The sequence below is a fragment of the Somniosus microcephalus genome, chromosome 6, assembly GCF_052327205.1.
Source record: "Somniosus microcephalus isolate GS21.2 chromosome 6, FLI_Smic_1.0, whole genome shotgun sequence".
NCBI classification, from domain to species: domain Eukaryota; kingdom Metazoa; phylum Chordata; class Chondrichthyes; order Squaliformes; family Somniosidae; genus Somniosus; species Somniosus microcephalus.
In genome coordinates, this window is record NC_140992.1 from 88,688,042 (window position 1) to 88,708,882 (window position 20,841).

A 20,841-nucleotide genomic window follows, 5' to 3' on the forward strand; every position below is an offset into this window, starting at 1 on the left:
GGGGAATTTAACAGCAAAATTATTGCAGAATAGCCAAAGTTTTTGTCCGTTTCAATGATTTACGAGATTTCACTGATTGCCGATTCTGTTAGGGGGTGGCACAGCACAGCCAGTTTCAGAGCTGCCCTTGTGGTCCGTCAACTTCAGGATAAGCGCATGTGCCAAATCCTGAAGTTGCGGTCAGTTTTCAATAGTAGTATGACGGCGTACTCTGAGTACACGTCATTCCAACTGCAAATTCAGGGCTGTTCAAAATAGTTGACTTAAGAGCGATGGCAGACCTTGATGCTCATGAGATTTAAGAAGGGCATAATCCATTTGCTGTAGGATGATTTCATTCATAAATCTTATTTGGAATGATTTCTCATCTTTAAATGGACAATTTACCTTCTGTACTTGAGCACCAAGTTGCTACCTTTCATAAGTTTATATATGGTAAACTTGATCAGGACTTGTCTGACTCTTGAAAGCAGTTTGGAAGCTGTGATTATTATGAACATGTGCCCAAACTTTTGTAAATGTTTATCTTTCCTGCAGTATTGAATTTGTAAGCTTTGTTTTATTTTTCAAGGAGGTGTTTTTCATTTTGTCTGATTTACACTTGGACAAAAATGCTATACTTTCCTGTTCAAGAATAATCAGCTAGTGTCCATTCATTTGCTTGCAGATAGACCAATCCTACTCATTTTATTTCCTTGCATAATCCTTGTTTCTTGAATAATTACTTCATGAACGCCCTGTTTTCTGACTCTTGTTTCTGCTGTTAGCCACATTTTACCAATGTTGCTCATGTTTCTATTTTTCAATTTGAAGTAGACCCGGTCCACCCCCCTACCAATAAAATAATCTTTTCAATGCTACCATTTTAAGCGAAATATCCTTCTGTTCAGTTTTAATTCCCTGATTTAGGCTAACAAGCAGCAGTTTCATAGCAGTTGATGGTACAGGAAACCACTCCACATGCCTTTAGCTTTTTGATTCAAGTGCTGAGAAGTCATGTGTTCAGTTTTAATCTTGCAATTTGTTCTGCATTTCAATGCACATAGCTTTATTAGGTCATGGTCATAATTGTTACATTGTACTTTTCACTCTTAATCTGACTACTTTGAGAGCTAGCAGTGCACGAATTGTGTCCAATAGCTTAAACAGGACATGCTGAAAGAAGAAGCAATATTTTTTGTACGGGAAGTCTGTTCAGTTGTACTTAATTTTAAGTTTTCTTTGCAGTTTATAGTCTTTCATTTGTACTGAGGTTTTAAAAGACTTTAAATTCCCCTATTTACATGAAATCCTGTTTCTGTTAAGTAAACGTTTTGTTTGTGTGCGCACAAACCATGTAGATTTTCAGCTCGTCATCTCAACACAAATGCTTATTTATCTAATAGAGGCAAGCGTTCTGAGCTCCAATATTTTATTGTCAAAAATAAAACCGCAGTAATCTAAATGGTGCAACATATTGAAATATATTTATAATAGTCTTTTTGTATGGTAGCAGCAAATCAAATGTCAACATCCAAGTCAGATATAGAGGCCAAAGCTTCTGGTGCAACAGCATGGATATCTTGTAGGCTGCCTGCGAATTTCCTCTGAGGGCAGTGTTCGATGATGTGCTCCAGGGTCTGATTAGGAGCTCCACAGTCGTATGATGGGGATGCTGACAGCCTTCTCGCGGCCCACCCTGTTCTGTGATCTTGGATCGCAACTAATGTCATCTGAGAGGACACTGAATTTGTCATTAAATTGACCTCCCGGTGACGGAAGCAAATTGAACGGTCCTCTCCAGGACCAAAGAAAACTACATGTAGGCCCAGCCATCTGAATAGTACTAGTGAATGTCCTGTGACCTTGCTCACATTTAGGTGGAGGAACTGCTTTGTCTTTTAGATGTATTCTGTTATAACCGGTTACCGAGCATCCTCTGGAGCAAGAGAGAATGATGGGTGCTAGCATTACAGCATTGCTTTCAATGTATTGGTGACATGTCCGTGTTACCAATTCAAGCATTTTAAAATATCTAGGATGAGTTAAGTAGTACACAGGGCTGTGAATCTTCATTTAGGTATTCTAATTGTTGAGGGTCTTAACAGATGTGGTATTTCATGCTGTGTCATCAGTGCTTCAGAGAAAGATGAGTTCCAATCTCAATGTGCTACAGCAGGATATGCAAAACTGTTAATCCATTTGTGAAGCTCTATATTTTTAGCGATATCACGCTTGAATTCATACAGGAAACTTCGCGATATCCGGCACCGACGGGACTGAGCTGCTGCCGATCTATCAAAACTTCCGGATAGACCAGCGCTAATGTTGAAGGAGACGGAGGTTTTCATCTCCGTATCTGACAACAAACACTTGCTTAGTGACAGCTTGTAAACACTCGGCCTGTACCTTGGAAGCGTCTCTGAAGCTGTTGCTAAGCTACAGAGATGCTTTCCAGAGCCTGACTGTATATATTTTTTTTAAATGCTAGAAGAAAAAAAAACCTAACCAAAACGGCTGCTGATTTCTGCCGTTTGATCGAGGTTTCTGGGCATACAACCTCTGGATAAACCAAAGTTTCCTGTACTATGCAGCTCTTCCAAAGGGCTAAAGCAGTGGTGGGTAAAAAGCAGCCCGCGGACCATATCTGGCCCGCCAAGTCATTCTATCTGGCCCGCTGGACGGGACAGAACTAGAACGCGAGCCGGAGCTCAAGCTGCACATTAGTCTATCCACTTTCACTTCTTGTGGGTCAGAGACTGACCCGAACTGCAGCCAGGGAACACACAGTAACACTTAATTCAATTTATGAATTCACAATAACAATTCTCCCCAGCCCGATCTTGTCAGGATCCGTACCCAGAATGCACTGCATAATCTAATATACCCTATCAGTTGAGTCATGCCTGTTCATCTTGATGACTCTTACCGAAGAAAGAGACTGGCGCTGTGTCTTTCCCCCTCTCGTTACCCAGAGTACAATGACCGGGGGCATTCTCATCACCGTCTTAGACACTGTGGAGTGCATCCCAGAGCACAAGGACTCCATTGTAGTTCAGGTCTTGCAAAGCCTTGGGCTCCCATATTTAGCACACTAAAAAGAGAGCAACTCTCACATCAGAGACCCTGCAGACTCGAACTACTCTGCCAAATAGCCACGTAGACTTTCAGTGTAACATAATCAATCATTTCATTCACTTAGTAACGGAAGATTTTACTATTTTTACACTATATTTTGTGTATTTAAGATAGTATCTGTAATTATGTTTATAAATTAATGGGAGGGTAGAAGTGGGAGTAATGATCAACACTGAGTTGGCCTGTTCCAAATTTACCACTGCTCTCTTCAGTTAATGGGGTTATTTATTCTTGCACAATTATTCACTCATTTATCCCACTTAATTTTGCATAGTGGAGGCATAACTAAATGGACCCAGGTATATTGGACATTGCATTCACTGTTTTTAATTTAAGCCCCTTTTCCCCAAACCATGAACAATTTAAATTTATTGTCATGACTGGAAGAGGATTGTAGAGATTTATGTTGTTGGCCAGTCCCAGTAATAAATAGCACTCGGAAGAAATGTGCATTATAATGGTGTATCAATTGTGCCTATTCTCAAGTGAAAGTCTGCAAACTCTAGGCATCTTGGCTTTTCTCAGGAATGAGAGTACGTTGGCAATGAACAAGCCCAATTTGATGGCTGACCTGGGGCGCAATTTGCAGTATAAATCACGTTCCGAGTCACCTAATTATTTCTTAGCGAAGTTTCAAAAGCATCAAAGTAGCACTTTCATGTGCAATTATTAAAGTTTGTATAAATGGTTTTATCCTTGATTGTGCCTTATACTTTGTTTATAATTGTCAGTGGAAGCTGAATTGATCTCATAAATGGACCGTGCGCTTTTTAGTGTGACTCATAAACCTGTATCGTGTTGTTTTTATTAAGTGTGGAAATGACATGAAGGGTTCTTTATACAATAAATGGCATAACCAACTTTAATGGTAGCTGTTGTTAACACTATTCACTTTGTGTGCAGCAAAGTTCCCTCTAATTTTTTTTTTGTGCGTGGTCCCTTTAAATTTGCAGCGCGGCCACGCATGCGTAGTATCTTCATCAGCAGGACATAACCAGAAATAGGAGTAGGCCATTCGGCCCTTCGAGCCTGCTCCGCCATTCAATGTGATCATGGCTGATCTGCCTCCACTCCATTCACCAGCCCTATCACCATATCCCTTGATGCCCTTATTAGCCAGAAATCTATCAACTTCTGTTTTGATTATATACCCAATGACTGAGCCTCCACAGCCCCCTGGGGTAGAGAATTCCAAAGATTCACCGCCCTCTGTGAAGAAATTTCTTCTCATCTCAGTCCTGAATGGCCTACCCTTTATCTTGAGGCTGTAGCCCCTGGTTCTAGACTCCCCAGCCAAGGGAAACATTCTCCCAGCATCCATCCTATCAAGCCCTGTAATAATTTTGTATGTTTCAATGAGTTCCCCCCCTCATTCTTCTGAATTCAAGAGAATACAGGCCTAGTTTACTCAATCTCTTCTCGTATGACAGTCCCGCCATCCCAGGAATCAATCTTGTGAACCTTCATTGCACTCCCTCTATGGCAAGTATACCCTTCCTTAGGTAAGGAGACCAAAATTGTACACAGTACTCCAGGCGTGGTCTCACCAAGGCCCGATATAATTGGAGTAAGACTTCTTTACTCCTGTACTCAAATCCTCTTGTAATGAAGGCCAGGGAATCATTTGCCTTCCTAATGGCTTGCTGTACCTGCACATTCACTTTCAGTGACTCATGTACAAGGACACCCAGATCCCTTTGAGCATCTGCATTCCTCAATCTTTCACCATTTAGGAAATACTCTGCCTTTCTGTTTTTTCTACCAAAGTGGATAACTTCACATTTATCCACATTATATTCCATTTGCCATGTTCTCGCCCACTTGCTGAGCCTGTCGAGATCCCCTTGAAGCCTCTTCACAACTGACACTGCCACCTAGCTTTGTATCATCAGCAAATTTGGAAATGTTACATTTAGTCCCCTCATCCAAATCATTGATTTAGATTGTGAATAGCTGGGGCCCAAGCACTGATCCTTGCGGTACCCCACTAGTCACAGCCTGCCATCCTGAAAAAGACTCGTTTATCCTTACTCTTTGTGTTGGTGAGTGGCCTGCGAGGGATCGCTCGATTGGTGCGCGGCCGTGCACCTTGGGGGAGACATTGGTGTGCTGTCTTCAACAGCTCACCAAAACGTAAGTGGCCCCCCTCCAGCCCAAATAATTGTCCAACCCTGGGCTAAAGGTATCGCCTAGTGCAGCATTAAGCCTTGCTTACCAAAAGGATCCTGCTTTGAATCCAGGTCATTTTCACTTAGCAGTCTGAGTGCTACGATTGCCCTCCAACCCCTTGGGCTAGGGAGAGCAAAATATCAGTGTGATCTCGCTGTTAGTGTATTGATCTATGCTGGAAGTTGGAGTACATTGGAGAGGACTTCGTTGTGGTGCTTTCCATTGTCAGAATAACATTCTAGCAGTCACTGTCTAGGCTGCCTCATGAGAAAGGGCCAGATGGTGAGGTTGCAGTCACCATTGGAACCATACAGTCAGCATATTTTCAGCAGATGAAGGGGAGAATATTGGGGAGGGGAAAAATATATATATATTTTTAATGGAATTAGAGAGGGGATCAGTCAGGCCTGAAAGAGAAAGATGATTTGATAAGTTTTCTGTTTCAGTTGGTGGCTGGTGGAGGTAATTTTAACTTTCAGCAATGGCATAAAATGGCCAATATCTGACCGGTTGCCCATTGGACACCCCACCTGATTTTTGCATCTGCTCTGTTCGCTAGTACAGGTTCCCCCCACCCCGCTTATAACCGGTGCGTCCATGCGCACGTGATTTGCCTGCCTGCTATATGCGATGTCCAGTATACCGTGGTAGCATTAATCAAATTAAAAATCATTCCAGTTTTTTGCCCTTGAGTGGCTGCTGAGCAGAATTCTTGTATGCAAAAGTTTTTTTTAACTCGATCAAAAAATTATATTCCACTAAGTCTGCCAGTATTTTGCCTCCCTAACCAAATTTCTGTCAAATACCAAGTCAGTTTGCATCATTGCTCTGTGTCAGTTGATTAAAAAAAATTAATAAGCAGCACCAGCAGAGATTCAAAATAAACTACATAAAGCGCACAGTACTGTTTGGGCAGCAGTAGCCTAATCTGAGGATTTGGACACCAATAAACTGCTAAAGTTCCATCATTGCCACTCAGTGGAGTTGCTGTCTTGCAATTCACTTACTCAAACCTACTATCCACTGTGTTGTGGATATGACTTTGGGACATTTTCTATGATACTAATTCTGCATTTTAAATTGGAGAAGAAATAGAAGTCTTAACTAAGTGAATTCTGAAGAGTGTACACAGCTGTTTTTCCCCGAAATAAACCAAGCACTTAAGACACTATAACCGTCAACTTTGAAATTGACAATGCGAATGGTTAATGGTTATCGTCTTTTGACTGATATAAGCGGCTGCCCATTTTAAGTGGTAAGGACTGTACCACCACCTTCCTGGGGGCTTAAACCAGTTCTGCGGCAGATATACTGAAGGATATGTCCATTGGACTTGAGGGAGCCAACATGTCGGCCAGAAAGCGGGGAGAATACATGTTTTTGCTTTGAACAAGGGCGTCAAAGGTGATTGTTCTATTCCGTTTAGGAAGACGTGCAAAGGCACAGCTATGTCCGGCTCCTCTCCCTCCACATCTACTCTTCATGGCAGCCCAAGTTCTTTTTATCCTAGAAGTCTCTTGAAATATAGTTAAAACATTGCGCCTGCACAACTTGACATCTGCTGTCAATGTTTTTGACAACTTTTTCCTCTGCGTTTATTATGGGTTTTGCCATGAAACATCATTGCTGATTTGTACAATCTGGCTACTGGCTTCCAACAAATTGCTCAAAGCGCTTTCTGAAAAACTTCATCTGCCATTTTTTCAGCAACTGAAAGTTCTCTGCTCAAAATAAATGTTAAAATTATAATTACATATTGCACAACATGATTAAATTTACCCATTGAATTGTTTTTTTATGTCTTCATTACAGTTTTTACTTGAAGGCTTCAGACTCCTCAAAACCTGTTTGGGCTTGATATTTTAGTCCACAGCTGCAACTCGGAGCTGCATTTGGATTGTGCAATCTGAACATTTACCACGGTTCAATCGTCTGTATTCATGGAATATTTTTTCTTCAGCTTCTAGCACTTTTTGGTCAATAAATTTTCTTCAAAGAAAATTGTAAACCAAGAGGACAGATTTTAAAAGCTTTAATGAAGTAAAATTTATATTGAAGTTGATTTTTGAAAATCAGGCTGTCTGAATTGGCTAAAATAGCTTCTGATTGCACACCTGATGTAGCTTTGTGTTCTATAAACTTTAGAAAGTGTACTAAACAGAGAGAGATTGTCTTCATTTAATGCTGCTTCAATTATTTTTTTAAATTAAAAGTTTAAAACCAACTGATTATCTCTCCTGTGCTTTGTTGACCAAAAAGGTCAATGCCTATGAGAGCGGTTTGAGGGTGGGGAAAGGAGATAAATTAAGACAAATGGGAAGCCATACAGACAGTTTTTTCCCTCATTCTAATTTGTTTTTCTTTTTAATCTGAATTTTGAAAGCAAACAAAACCTTTTTGAGGGAAACTGAATGGGTAGTGGGAATGTGAAGGGTTACCAGACATGATGGGCACAAGGGACTGGGGCAGCAGAAGTGATTGGGAGAGGGAGTAGAAACTGAGCCATTGAAGGTCACTTCCCCCCCTCCCACAGGCTCCACTTCAAATGCATCCTGTAGCTGTCGTTGGCTCCTTTCCCTGCCATACCACTTGTCTGTTTCTACCTGAAAAGAGAGAGCGAGAGGCACGAGCTGCAGAGAGCAGCAAAAAGTTAAAAGGATAGAGAGAGTGAGACACAGAAGCAGAAGAGTGACCGAGAAACAGCAAAGGATAAGGGAGTGACCAAATTTGGTGCCTTACTGTATGGAGTACCATGGGAGATCGACTAGTATGTTATTATAAATCTTGTATATGTATGTGCTTTCTACTCAAATTCTTGTTAGCATTTTGGTCATGCTTTTCCTCAACATTTAACATTGAAATTGCCTTTGTAAACATTTACAATGGAGATCCTGTATGTAAACAGTTGCCTGTAACTATAGTTACAGGCTCTGGCCAGTAGGCAGTGCTGTAATGAGTTTCTGAAGTCTATTCCCAACGCCATCTCTACCTTGTACATTTAAAAAAACATGCACTTGTCGATTGACCATGGGCAATGCCATGTGCAGTTTACTAGTGTGAAATATTGATGTCCACCTTTTACTGTAGTCACTGTTCTCTCAATTTAACCTAGTGTATATTTGCAGATAGATTCTCTTTTTTAAAAAAAATAAAAAATAAAAAATAATATTTTGTTCCTTAACTAAATATGACCTATTACTGAAAAGAAACAGGACTGGACCTTGGTTGATAGGATATGTTTCAATTTTGATGTGAGCTTTATTTTGTGTTTTTGTAAATGCGTAATTGTTTTAGTACAGTATTTTGCTTTCAATATACAGGAAACTCTCTTTATCCAGGACTGGCGTGCTGCCGGTTTATTAAAAAGTCCGGATTACAGAGAGGTATAGTAAAAGGTACGAGAGCCCCGTACACAGCAACAAATCCAGGCTTCCCTGTTGCTTAGCAACAAGTGCAGGAACCCCAGTTACATAGCCACAGGTCTAGGAATGGCCACTAAAATGAAGTAAAAATTACCTGAACCTACTCCTGAATTTTGCCGGTTAAGAGATTTCCAGTTATTTAGGTGCCGGTAAATCGAGAGTTTCCTGTACTTGTCTCACGCTGGCTGGCTTTTTCCACTTGGCTTAATGCTTAATCATACACTGCTTTTTTTCCTTTGTATTGTGATTAACCCAATTTCTATTCTACAGTATGATCTTTTAAGGCCTTTAAGTTAGTCCATTAAATGTGACTGCACCACTATCTCATAGGCCATTTCTAGTACCTTGAATTTTGTAACCTGAAACTAAATGAGAAATCCTGCCTGACACTACATATACACGACAAAGTAGACCTGACACATGTATATCTATGATCATTCTTTGTGTAGGCCCAGCCAAATACACAAGTTAAATTTAATCTTGTGCTATAAATCTCTATGCATAGTAGGTTTTTGAGACTCAGCCCCTGATGTCTAATTTAATTGAATTAGATACACCATTCACTCTTGTTGTAACGGGTTTCATTTTGGTAATTTAATACTCTTCCTCATTTGTTCAACCTCCCACATACAAATGAGAATCCGTTATCTTGCAGAGGAAATCACCTGGGCATTGTCTGTCTTTAGATGTTTACTGTGTACAATTGGGCAGTCTTCCTCTTCTACAGTATACAAAGTTTCATTGAATGCGACAACAGAACAGCCATTTGCCCATCGTGGCTGCATCTGTGTTTTGCTCTGTTAGGTACTAATCACTCCCCAGCTTGCTCCACAAAACCCTGAAATATGTTTTTCAACAGTCTCTCTAATTAATTGCCTTTTTTTTTAAAGGGAGATTTTGGCTTGAGGCATGGTGGTTTGAGTTGTATGGTGGATGCAGTGTGAATTCTTTAGCATGTACAAACAATGTCAAATAACCTAGAAGTCATAATCATTAGCCATGTCACAGTAATAAAACAAGAACTGTTGTAAGTTCAGAGTGGTGGGAGATATACTACATAACCATTGTTCAATGGTTAAGACCATAATAAATACTTTAATTGTGCAGCAGTTAGTCTTTTATTGTACTTTTGGATCTGCCAGTTCCTCTTTAACTAGTATTGCAGAATCTCCATTAGCTGCCATAATGGGGAAGACTTTTTTTTCCACCCTGTGCATAATGGAAATTGGAGTTGCCTAATTTAGCATTTATATGTATGAAAGAGCAGTATCAAAGAAAGGCTTTCATTTATATAGCACCTTTTATGACCACCGGCCATCCCAAAGCGCTTTATAGCCAACTAGCTGGGGGTGCCCGGCGGTGCCGAGGCTTTTTTGAGGGCATGTTGTTGGAAGAGAGGGAGCGACTGGGGGGAAGAGAGAGAGGGAAGGAGAGAGAGAGTGGGAGCGTGTGTGTGAGCGAGAGAGAGAGAGAGAGTGGGAGCATGTGAGAGAGAGAGAGAGAGTGGGAGCGCGCGAGAGAGAGAGAAACCCGGGGAAAAACCGGAATAGCGAGGCACCAAAGCAGAGCCCGAGCAGCAGCCGCAGCATGGAGCCTGAAGCCCGGGAAAGGCCCGAGGAGCCGGGCCGAGACCGAGGCCCAGAGACCGCGGGGTCGGAGAGGGGGAGCAGCCCGGAGACACCGGGAAACGGCGGCTCCCAGACCCAGACCGGGAGGAGCGGCCCGAGCCAGGACAGTATAAAGAGACCGAGAGAGACAGCGAGAGAGGAACAGACCGAGCCTGGAGAGTGGGGAAAGGGCCTGGAGAGCGCGAATTCGGGTAAGAGAAACAACCTGAGCCCAGGGCCTGAAACCCGGGGGAAACCGGACTGAAGCCCAGAGACCGTGGGATCGGAGGAAAACAGCCTGGTGAGTCAGAAAAACCGGGGGCCTGAGACCGACGCGACGACGCGAGGAAATCCGCCCGGGGCGCGGAGAGCGAACGAGCCCGGGGCACGGAGAGTGGGCGAGTCTAGGACACGGAGAGAGAGCGAGTCCGAGGCCCGGAGAGCGAGTGAGAGAGTCGGAAGAGGAAAACACCGGGTCCTGAAAAAAAGTTTTACTTATTTCTACCTTAGTTTAATTTTATTTAAGTTTAGTTCGGGGGGGGGGTGGGGGTGGAAACCAGGAGAGCGAGGCCCAAAAACTGAGAAACCCTGAGAGAAACGGTAGGGAGAGGGAAACAACCCGAGCCTGAAACCTGAGAAAACCCGAGGGCCCAGGCCTGAGACTGAGGCCCAGAGACAGATTCAGCCCGAGAGGGGAGCAGCCCGAAGGCACCGGCTCCCAAATACTGTGTGTGAGAGAGAGAGAAATTTTTAAGAGCAGCTATATCTAAGATGAACCCCTGAAAAACTCTCAATTTTGGACCTAAAAGTGGGATAAGGTGGAACACAACACAAAAAAAAAGAGAAAAAAAAGTTATCTAGCTACGAAAAAAAAACAACTACAATGACACAAAGCAGGGAAGTGAAATATCCTGAGAAATGCAACAGTATAAAGGCAAAGGATAAACACAAGGATATAACACTTCAAAATAACCCAGAGGTCCTCTACGTCGACTATGTCACACAAAAAGGGATTAGGAAGAAGAACAACCTCATATTCTACACCGACTCCGTTCCCTCATGGAAGGAGGCTTTACAAAAAACTACGCACACGTCTCCAGTGAAGGTATTAGCATGGGAGGCAGACTGAAAATATGTGAAGATGGAAATTTAGACCCCCTGCTAACTATAAGCTACTACAACAAAAAAGGAAAGATCATGATACAGGGGAATGTAGAAAATTTGGACTCCTTTGAAAAGGAATTCCCCCAGTTGAAAACTAAGGCAGACACAGAGGACCAATGAACAGGAGGCAAAAGAGAGCCAAGCGGAGGAAGAAGAGAGTCCAGCAGAGAGAGACACCTCCCTGACCATCTCCACCCCTCCCACACCTCTCAACGCAAACAAACTGCTGAAAGAGAGTCTGTCCAAACTAGAACTCGATTTCAATGAATACAAGGAAACACAGGCCAAGAATTTGAAGGAGGAACTCAAACAGCTGAAAACGGAAAACGAGTCCACCATCCACGAGTTGAGAAAGATCGTGGAGGAGCAAAGAAATGAGATCAAAGAACTCCGTACTCAGCTAAACAAAACGAAGGAGGCCGTAGAAAGGCAGGAAAATGAACTCGAGGTTTGTGTTGCCTGCTAAGGTCCAACAACCTGCTGACACAAAAACAACACACACAGGGACACCGAACCCGTCGGATGCCCCCCCCCACCCCCCCCCAACATGAGGATGTCACACCCTCTTTACCTTGCAACCAGAACAGGAACACACCGCAGGTCCCAAAGCCCGCTCCTGTCACACAGCCTACCCCAGAAACTCAGCCAACAACCAGCCCTCAGTCGAGTCCTGCCCAGACTACTGCTACCCAGTCTGAAAAGCCAGCCCCTCAGGCGGTCCTGCTGACCGACTCCAACGGGAAGTTTTTGGACCCCCAGAGGATGTTCCCAGGTCTGCAAGTCCTGAGAAAATGGTGCAGCAACGCAGGCCATGCAATGAAGATCCTGAACAGAGAATCCCTTGGAAGCCCAAAATGGCTTGTGATCCACACAGGCACAAACGACCTACGCACCCTACGGGAAGGCACTGCTAGAGCAGTGAGCAGGATGGTGGAGAAGGCCAGCATGGAATTCCCCGAGGCGCGGATTGTGATCTCCACTCTACTGCCCAGAGAGGACACCCCAGCCTATGTAATCCACAACACCAACAGGGAGATCGACATGAGATGTACTGCCCCTCCCCAACGCCCACCTGGCCCATCACCCAAACATCAACACAAGGGACCTCTATGACGGAATACATCTACTCAAACAGCGGATGTGGATCTTCGCAAAAAACCTCAAACACTGCCAAAAGACGCACCCCTCCCACCCCCTCTACCATTGGGAGCCCTAACCCAAACAGGACCACCACTGTCCCCCACCCCCCTATACAAAACCAGCAACAGAACCGTGCTATTGTACCTGACCCCAGACCCCCCTCTAGACCACAGACTGCAGACCAAGAACTGAGAAAGATCATGACGATGATAAGCACCCTGATGGAAAGCCAGAAAAGAATGTACTAAATTATTATTATTATTTTATTTATTATTAGCAGTATGTGCATGCCTTATGGAATTTATACTAAATCGTCATTTAGCATTATATAAATTAGTGTTTTCACACCCGTCCCACAAAATAGGTCCATTTTATCTTGTTTTTTTGAACTATATAGATGCGTTCTTTCCACATAAGCTGCTGGAATATCCAGGGTCTCCGCTCCTCAACTTTTGGGATGAAGAGTACAGACCCTGAATTCCTAAAATCTATAAAAGACATTGATATAATTGTGTTAACAGAAACATGGTGTCAAAAGGACGTGCCCACCCACTGTCCTCCAATGTACCATGAAATCATTGTGCCCTCAGTAAAGAACACTAAGGTACGCGAGGGCAGAACCTCCGGGGGAATCTTGGTGTGGTATAAAGGAGAACTGGACAAACACATCTCACCGATAAAACAGGGGAAATCACATGTATGGCTAAAATTAGATAAGAATATAGGAATAGCAAAAAAAGATGTCTACTTATGTGCGATCTACATACCTCCAATAGAATCGCCATATTTTGAAGAGTTATTTGATACTCTCCACATGGAAATCAGCCATTTCCAGGCCCAAGGAAAGGTGCTACTATGTCGGGACCTAAACGCAAGGACCGGATGTGAACCTGACTTCATAGACCCACAGGGCAACAACCATGTGTTTGGCCAGACCCCTTTTATATGTCACACCAGCCATCGCAAATCGGAACAACCTTGACTGTGAAATAAATAAAAGCGGTAGGGAGGTAGTGCAACTCTGCCGAGCCTTAGGCCTGTACATAGTTAACGGTAGGTTCAGAGGGGACTCTTTAGGGAGACTCACATATTCCTCAACTCTTGGGTCTAGTGTGGTGGATTATACAATCACTGACCTGGACCCCTGCGATATCAACGCATTCACTGTCAGGCAGCAATCCCCCCTCTCGGACCATAACCAAATAAATGTGTACCTTAAACTTTCTGCCCAAACTACAGACACAAAAAAGGAACCCAGTAAGCTCCATAAAATAAACCAGACATACAAATGGGCCCCAGACAGTGGAGATAAATTCATCACCGCACTAAATTCACCTGATCTCACGTAAAATATCAAAATTTAAAGAAAACCCATACGAGATCACCAGAGATGGTGTAAACATGGCCATAGATGATATAAATATGATCTTCCATGAGGCAGCTGTAAAAGCCGACCTTGTGAAACAGAAGAGGAAACGTTACAAAAGACAAAAAAAAGAGAAATGGTTTGATCACGAATGCAAAAATGCCAGAAAAGACCTGAGAAAAATATCAAACCAAAAGCATCGCCAACCAAACAATCCAGACCTACGTATTAGATACAATGCGACCCTCAAAAGATATAAACACACCATTAGGAACAAAACACAAAATTAAACCCACAAAAGACTCGAAGAAATTGAAAACTCCATTAATCAAAATCAGTTCTGGGATATGTGGAATAACCTGAGTACAACACAATTGCAAGCATTACCAATCCAAGATGGTGACATCTGGAGAACACATTTTGAAAACCTCTACAAAGACATCCCAATAAACGAAACAAACCCAAGTCAACATCATGTCACGGAAAAACTCCACACATTAGAAGCAACAATTAAAGACAACCAAAACCCTCTAGACTCCCCAATCACTTGGAAAGAACTGGCCACAAAAACAAAATCTCTCCACCTAAAGAAAGCCTGTGGGCCAGACAACATCAAAAATGAAATGCTCAAGTTCAGCAATATGGAGATGCAGGGTGCTGTACTCAAGTTATTCAACATCATATTACGTTCAGGCTGTTTTCCCGATATCTGGTGCCAAGGACTCATCTCTCCCATATATAAAAGTGGAAACAAATCAGACCCAAATAACTACCGTGGCATCTGTGTCAACAGTTGTCTAGGGAAGTTATTCTGCAGTATTCTAAATAGTAGATTGCTGGATTTTCTTAACAAACCTAATATCCTTAGAAAAAATCAAATAGGCTTTCTTCCAAAACACCGCACCACCGACCATATCTATACCCTTCACACTCTCATTGAAAAACATATACACCAAACAAAAAATGGGAAAATATTCGCTTGTTTCATTGACTTCAAGAAAGCTTTTGACTCTATCTGGCACGAAGGGCTCTATTACAAACTTCTTCAGTGTGGAATAGGGGGCAAAGTCTATGACCTTATTAAATCGATGTATCTGAAAAATAAATGCGGTGTCAAAATTGGAGACAAACGCACCGGTTTCTTCACCCAGAGAAGAGGCGTCCGGCAGGGCTGCAATTTGAGCCCGACCCTGTTCAACATATACATAAATGAGTTAGCAGACATGCTGGAGCAAAGCGAGTCACTGGGTCTCTTTCTCCTAGATGGGGAAGTGAAATCCCTGTTCTATGCGGACGACCTGGTTCTGCTGTCTCCCACAGAACAAGGATTACAGCAACAATTAGACCTCCTCGACAAATACTGCCAAAATTGGGCCCTGACAGTAAATCTAAAGAAAACCAACATCATGATTTTTCAAAAAAGGCCCAGATGTCAGGAAAACAAATACCAGTTTACTCTCAGTGATACCATCATAGGACACACTGAGCTACACTTACCTTGGTCTAACCATCACAGCATCAGGGAGCTTCAGCATAGCAGTGAATGCACTAAAAGAAAAAGCCCGAAGAGCCCTATATGCAATAAAAAGAAAATTCTACAACATCCAAATTCCAATCAAAATCTGGCTCAAAATATTTGACAGCATAATCCTGCCGATTGCGCTGTACGGTAGTGAAGTATGGGGCCCACTCAATCACCATAGCTACACTAAATGGGAAAAACACACAATAGAAGCCCTACATGCAGAATTTTGCCGAAGCATTCTTCGCACCCAAAGGAAAACACCAACAAATGCATGTAGAGCCGAACTAGGCAGATACCCACTGATAATAAACATCCAAAAACGAGCACTAAACTTTCTAAATCACCTCAAATCTAGTTCCCCAGACACCCTTCATTTTAAAGCCCTCCAGACCCAAGAGCTGAACCCAGAAATGAGTCCCCTGAGTCAGCTGCTACTGAAATTAAGTACTCCTACTCAGCCGGACCCTGACCAGTCCCAGACCAACACTGCCTTCCAAACACCAATCCGAGTGAACCAAATCATTAAACAATGCAAAGAAACCTACCTGGAACATTGGAACAAAATAACCAAAAGCCAAAGCAGATTAGAATGTTACCGGGCCCTAAAGAGAATATAAACTGGCAGACTATCTCTCGACCATCAGAGACACAAAACAGAGACAGACCCTCACCAGGTACAGACTAAGCGACCACCAACTGGCAATTGAAAAAGGAAGATACAAGAAATCCTGGCAGCCTAGAGAGAATAGAATATGTGATCACTGTCTGGCCGGCGAGGTTGAGACAGAGATGCACTTCCTCCTAAAATGCGAAAAATTCAACAAAACAAGAAACATATATTTTGACAAGCTCAGCCAAACAACCCCAGATTTCAAAGAATTGGATGACCTGTCAAAATTAAGATTAGCCCTGGGAGAAGGAGACAGACCATACCTTGGTGCCCAATATGTAACAACATGTCACAACCTGAGGAACAGTGAGGGACTAACGAGCACACCCATAGCATATATAAACATTAAGAATGTTTAAATCAATACCGAATGTACCCAACGACTGTTTAAAAATTAATACTGAATGTACCCAACGAGGGTCAACGACTGTTTAAATTAATATTGTCTACCCAACGAAGGTCAAAATTGTTTGACACCTACAGAATGTTGGAAAACTACTTTTTGTTATGTAAGCTTTGGCAATATGGTTCCCTGTAAACTTTCATGCCAATAAAGCAATTGAATTGTGAGAGCGCGAGAGAGAGTGGGAGCGTGAGAGAGAGAGACTGGGAGCGTGAGAGAGAGATTGGGAGTGTGAGAGAGAGAGACTGGGCCACCACTGCCGCTCACCTAATGGCTTTGGGTCGGGCTCTGGGGCGGGGCTGTTGACGCTGCGGGGACGTTTTGTGCGCGGCAGCTCCCGGCACGGCCCGCAACTCAAGGCCCGGGCTGCTAGGCCGCGCCCGGCGCCGGCACAGCCGCTCGAAATGACCGTCAAAGTAGGCGAGTCTCCGGGCGAAGGGCAGGGGATCACTTCATTTCCTACTGTTGCTAAATACAATTTAAAACTCAAATAAATTGTTATTTTCTTTAGTTCCCTAACACGCAGAAAGTGTGGGGGGGAAAAAAATCGTGAAGAATCAAGATGGCGGCCACTCGCCTCGGTTCAGAATGATAAGGCCCGCCCACACACGCACCGATTGGTCAACCGTCAGGTCACTGAACTGTAGGATTGGTCAATCGTCAAGTCACTCAACACTCAACTGTAGGATGGCCCGCCCGCACGCGCAATGAACCCGCCCCCGTGACGCAGCGATTGGTCAACCGTCGGTCAACTGTCAGGTCGCTCGACCGCACGATTGGTCAACCTTCACGTCACTCAATGCTAATGAGCAAATGAGCAGAACTTTTCCCATTTAATGAGCGGAATTTTGATTCGTTTTTGGGATACCTTGGGCACGATTTTTGTCTACGGAAAAGTAAATACGCCTATGACCAGTCCGTAATCGTAAGCTTTCTTTTGATGTGACGCACGTGTAGGTACGCTCTAACTTTCGAACGTGTAGAGAACAGACAGACAGACAGAAGAGGTCTTTTTTTATATATATATATAGATGAAGTACTTTTGAAGTGTAGTCACTGTTGTAATGTAGGAAACGTGACAACCAATTTGTGCCCAGCAAGCTCTCAAACAGCAATGTGATAATGACCAGATCATCTATTTCAGTGATGTTGATTTGAGGGATAAATATTAGCCAAGACACCGGAGGTAACTCTCCTGCTCTTCGAAATGGTTGTTCCTTGCTGCTGAGGTCTGGGTGTGCCTGGTACTATTTGGCTACCTGAACCAGTACAATAAGTGAAATCATGTCAAATGTATTCACTGCTGTTAATTATAATCTTTATCTTCCATCTTTTTACTCGGCTCTTCGGGCATTTGTGTTCTTCAAATGTGACTAGACAAGGACTATAGGAAGACTAGTCAAATGACATATGGGTATCACTGCACATCTGCATAAAGTTTACAGTGAGATTTTTTTTGATCTGGAGGGGGAACTGATAAATTTTGGAAAGGAAATCAAAATGATCACAAACCAAGAATTGAACCAAGGACCATTCAGGTTTGTATACCCCAGTATCCTATGTGCATTTAGCCACTGAGCCATTGGGGAACAACGCAGCATTATGTTGGTGACTATAGTACAGATGGAGATTTGCTGCTTTACAGTATGTAGAATTATCATTCTCGAAACATTCTTCTAATATCCAGGTTTTTTTTTGACTAAACTGAACCTTTTTGTTTTGGCAGCTGCGGGGGGACAGTTGGAGCCATTTTAACGTGCCCTCTGGAAGTAGTGAAAACCAGACTGCAATCGTCATCTGTCACTCTCTATATCCCAGAGGTTCACCTCAATACAATAAATGGGGCTCGTGTGAGCCGGGTGGCTCGCTTCTCTCCTGGCCCGCTGCATTGTTTAAAGTAAGTGCTGCATTCTCCAAGTTGTAAATATTGTCCTTGGGCTCCTTGTTTATAATTTTTAAAAAACATTTAAATACAGTATGATATGTAGCCACAGTATGTGGAATGATTGGACGATTTTTTTCCCATGCCTATTTTCAACCGGTCCTTTTAAAGTATTATTGGGGTTACCTGTTGTCCTGATACTTTAATCAAAGTGGTCATGGTTCATGTGCGAGCCTTGAGGCTGAAGCTTTTTGACCAGGGAAGACCTCGCAACTGAACTTAGTCCTGTGGGAGTCATGGACAGTCAGGAGTGGGGAAGCTTGATTTGTTTCTTTATTATTTCCCCTCCCTTTTTTCGCATAGCCTTCTTCTCTGTTCATAGAGCAAACTTCTTATGCTGATTTAATGGGCAGTAACAGACTAGTGTGAGCATTGTCTTTTTTGCATTGCAGGTGTCTAACAAAGTAGTTCATTGATATTCTGTCACCCACAGGATCAACTTCACAAGCATCCAAGGTTTCCCTGAAGTATAGGGCTACACCACCTCATTTTGTGTCCCTTTTCTGAAAACACTGTGCACGTGTATGTTGTATTTATTACTGGCTGTGTTTCTGATGCGTCTACATTGTAGTTCCTGGAACTGCCTCCAGTTCTGACATCTTGGCATTCATGTATTTGCATCTTGTAGATTTGACTCCATTCTTGTACCCCAGTATTTGCCTGTCCGTCATACCTGATTCCTGTGTATCTGAGATACTGTGCCTATACCCACCTGTTGATTACCTCCCACTCTACAATCAGTATGTTTGGGATCCAATTGGCTCCTTGTCCTTTTTTCTTCCACCACCCCCCCCCCCCCCCCCCCCCCCCCCCCCCAAAAAAAAAACCTACCTGTTTGGTAGAAAGTATTCTCTATAGCTGCCTCAATGTCCCTCACAAGCTTCATTGCCCCAGTTTGAGTAGGTGCGATCTGTCTTTCCTCTACCAGTTCTTTTAATCCTAAAAATACTATTACAAAAGTAGCATTGTTATTTTCACACCCGATTGCCAGCCACTTTGTTTTAGATGAATTCCTTTCTTTATCCAAGTAAAATTATACCAGAGACCATAATTTCACATGGCTTATCTTTGAATTTTGGGCTGGTCCTTGCATGTATCTCTTAAGGCCTCTATTATTTTTCTGTCATTTACTCCTCCTCCATTGGCTTTCCATCACTGGCTCTCCCCTTCAGCTTGCTCTTGGCAAAAAGACAGTTAAATCCTGATCAACACCACCAACATGTCATAAATGCAACCAAAGCTGGACACTGTATTTGAGAAGTGGCCTAACCAAGATCATGTCCAAAAAAAGTGTTTCTTTTATATGTAATTGTCTTGGCAATACATCCTAACATTTAAAAAAAATAGCTTTGCATCACTGGTCATGGACCTTTGATTCCTCATGCCCTATAATCCAGGCCCTTCTCCCATTAGCAGCCTTGCCTATGCAATCTTGCATGGTGTAAACATACTTGGATTTTCCCTTATCCAAGTGTATCATGTAGCATTTGTCTATACTAAAAGACATCTACCAGATAGCAATCGATTTTCCCCCATCAGACCTAGATTCGCCTGCAATCTTTTTTTAAAATCTATATCCTTGCACCTGCACATATCTTCACGTCATCTGTGAACTTGCTGATCGGTCGAACTCCAAACCATCGTCAACACCTTCACCGAAGCATACAAGAGCATAGGCCTTGCACTAAACATCCGTAAGACAAAGGTCCTCTACCAGCCTGCCCCCGCCCCGGTTATCAAAATCCACGACAAGGCCTTGGACAATGTGGACCACTTTCCATACCTCTGGAGCCTACTGACAACAAGGGCAGACGTCGATGACTAAGTCCAACACCACCTTCAGTGTGCCAGTGTAGCCTTCGGTTGCCTGAGGAAGAGTGTTTGAAGACCAGGACCTCAAACCCGGCACTAAGCTCATGGTCTACAGAGCAGCGCTGATACCTGCCCTGCTGTATGACTCGGAGACGTGGACCATGTACAGCAGGCACCTTAAAGCACTGGAGCGGTACCACCAACGCTGCCTCCGCAAGATCCTGCAAATCCATTGACAGGATAGGCGCACCAACGTCAGTGTTCTCGTTCAGGCCAGCATCGAAGCTTTGACCCGTCCATCGGAGCTGATCGAGCGTGGTCACATCGCCTGCATGCCCGATACGAGACTCCCAAAACAAGCACTCTACTCGGAGCTCTGACACGGCAAGAGAGCCCCAGGTGGGCAGAGGAAATGCTTCAAGGACACCCTCAAAGCCTCCTTGGAAAAAGTGCAACATCCCCACTGACACTTAGGAATCCCTGACCCAAAGTGGAGGAGAAGCA

The 20,841-nt window shown here is 43.3% G+C and overlaps 1 protein-coding gene across 4 annotated transcripts in view; it reads left to right on the forward strand.

Annotated features, from left to right (window-relative positions):
* Nucleotides 1-20,841, forward strand: part of LOC147115865 (solute carrier family 25 member 36-A) — a 99,130-nt gene that overhangs the window by 15,072 nt on the left and 63,217 nt on the right. For all 4 annotated transcript variants that reach the window (XM_085990503.1, XM_085990502.1, XM_085990501.1 and 1 more), the window contains one exon: nt 18,310-18,480. In XM_085990503.1, the coding sequence (XP_085846629.1) occupies nt 18,310-18,480 (171 nt within the window). Of the gene's footprint in view, nt 1-18,309; nt 18,481-20,841 lie in introns of those variants that run through there.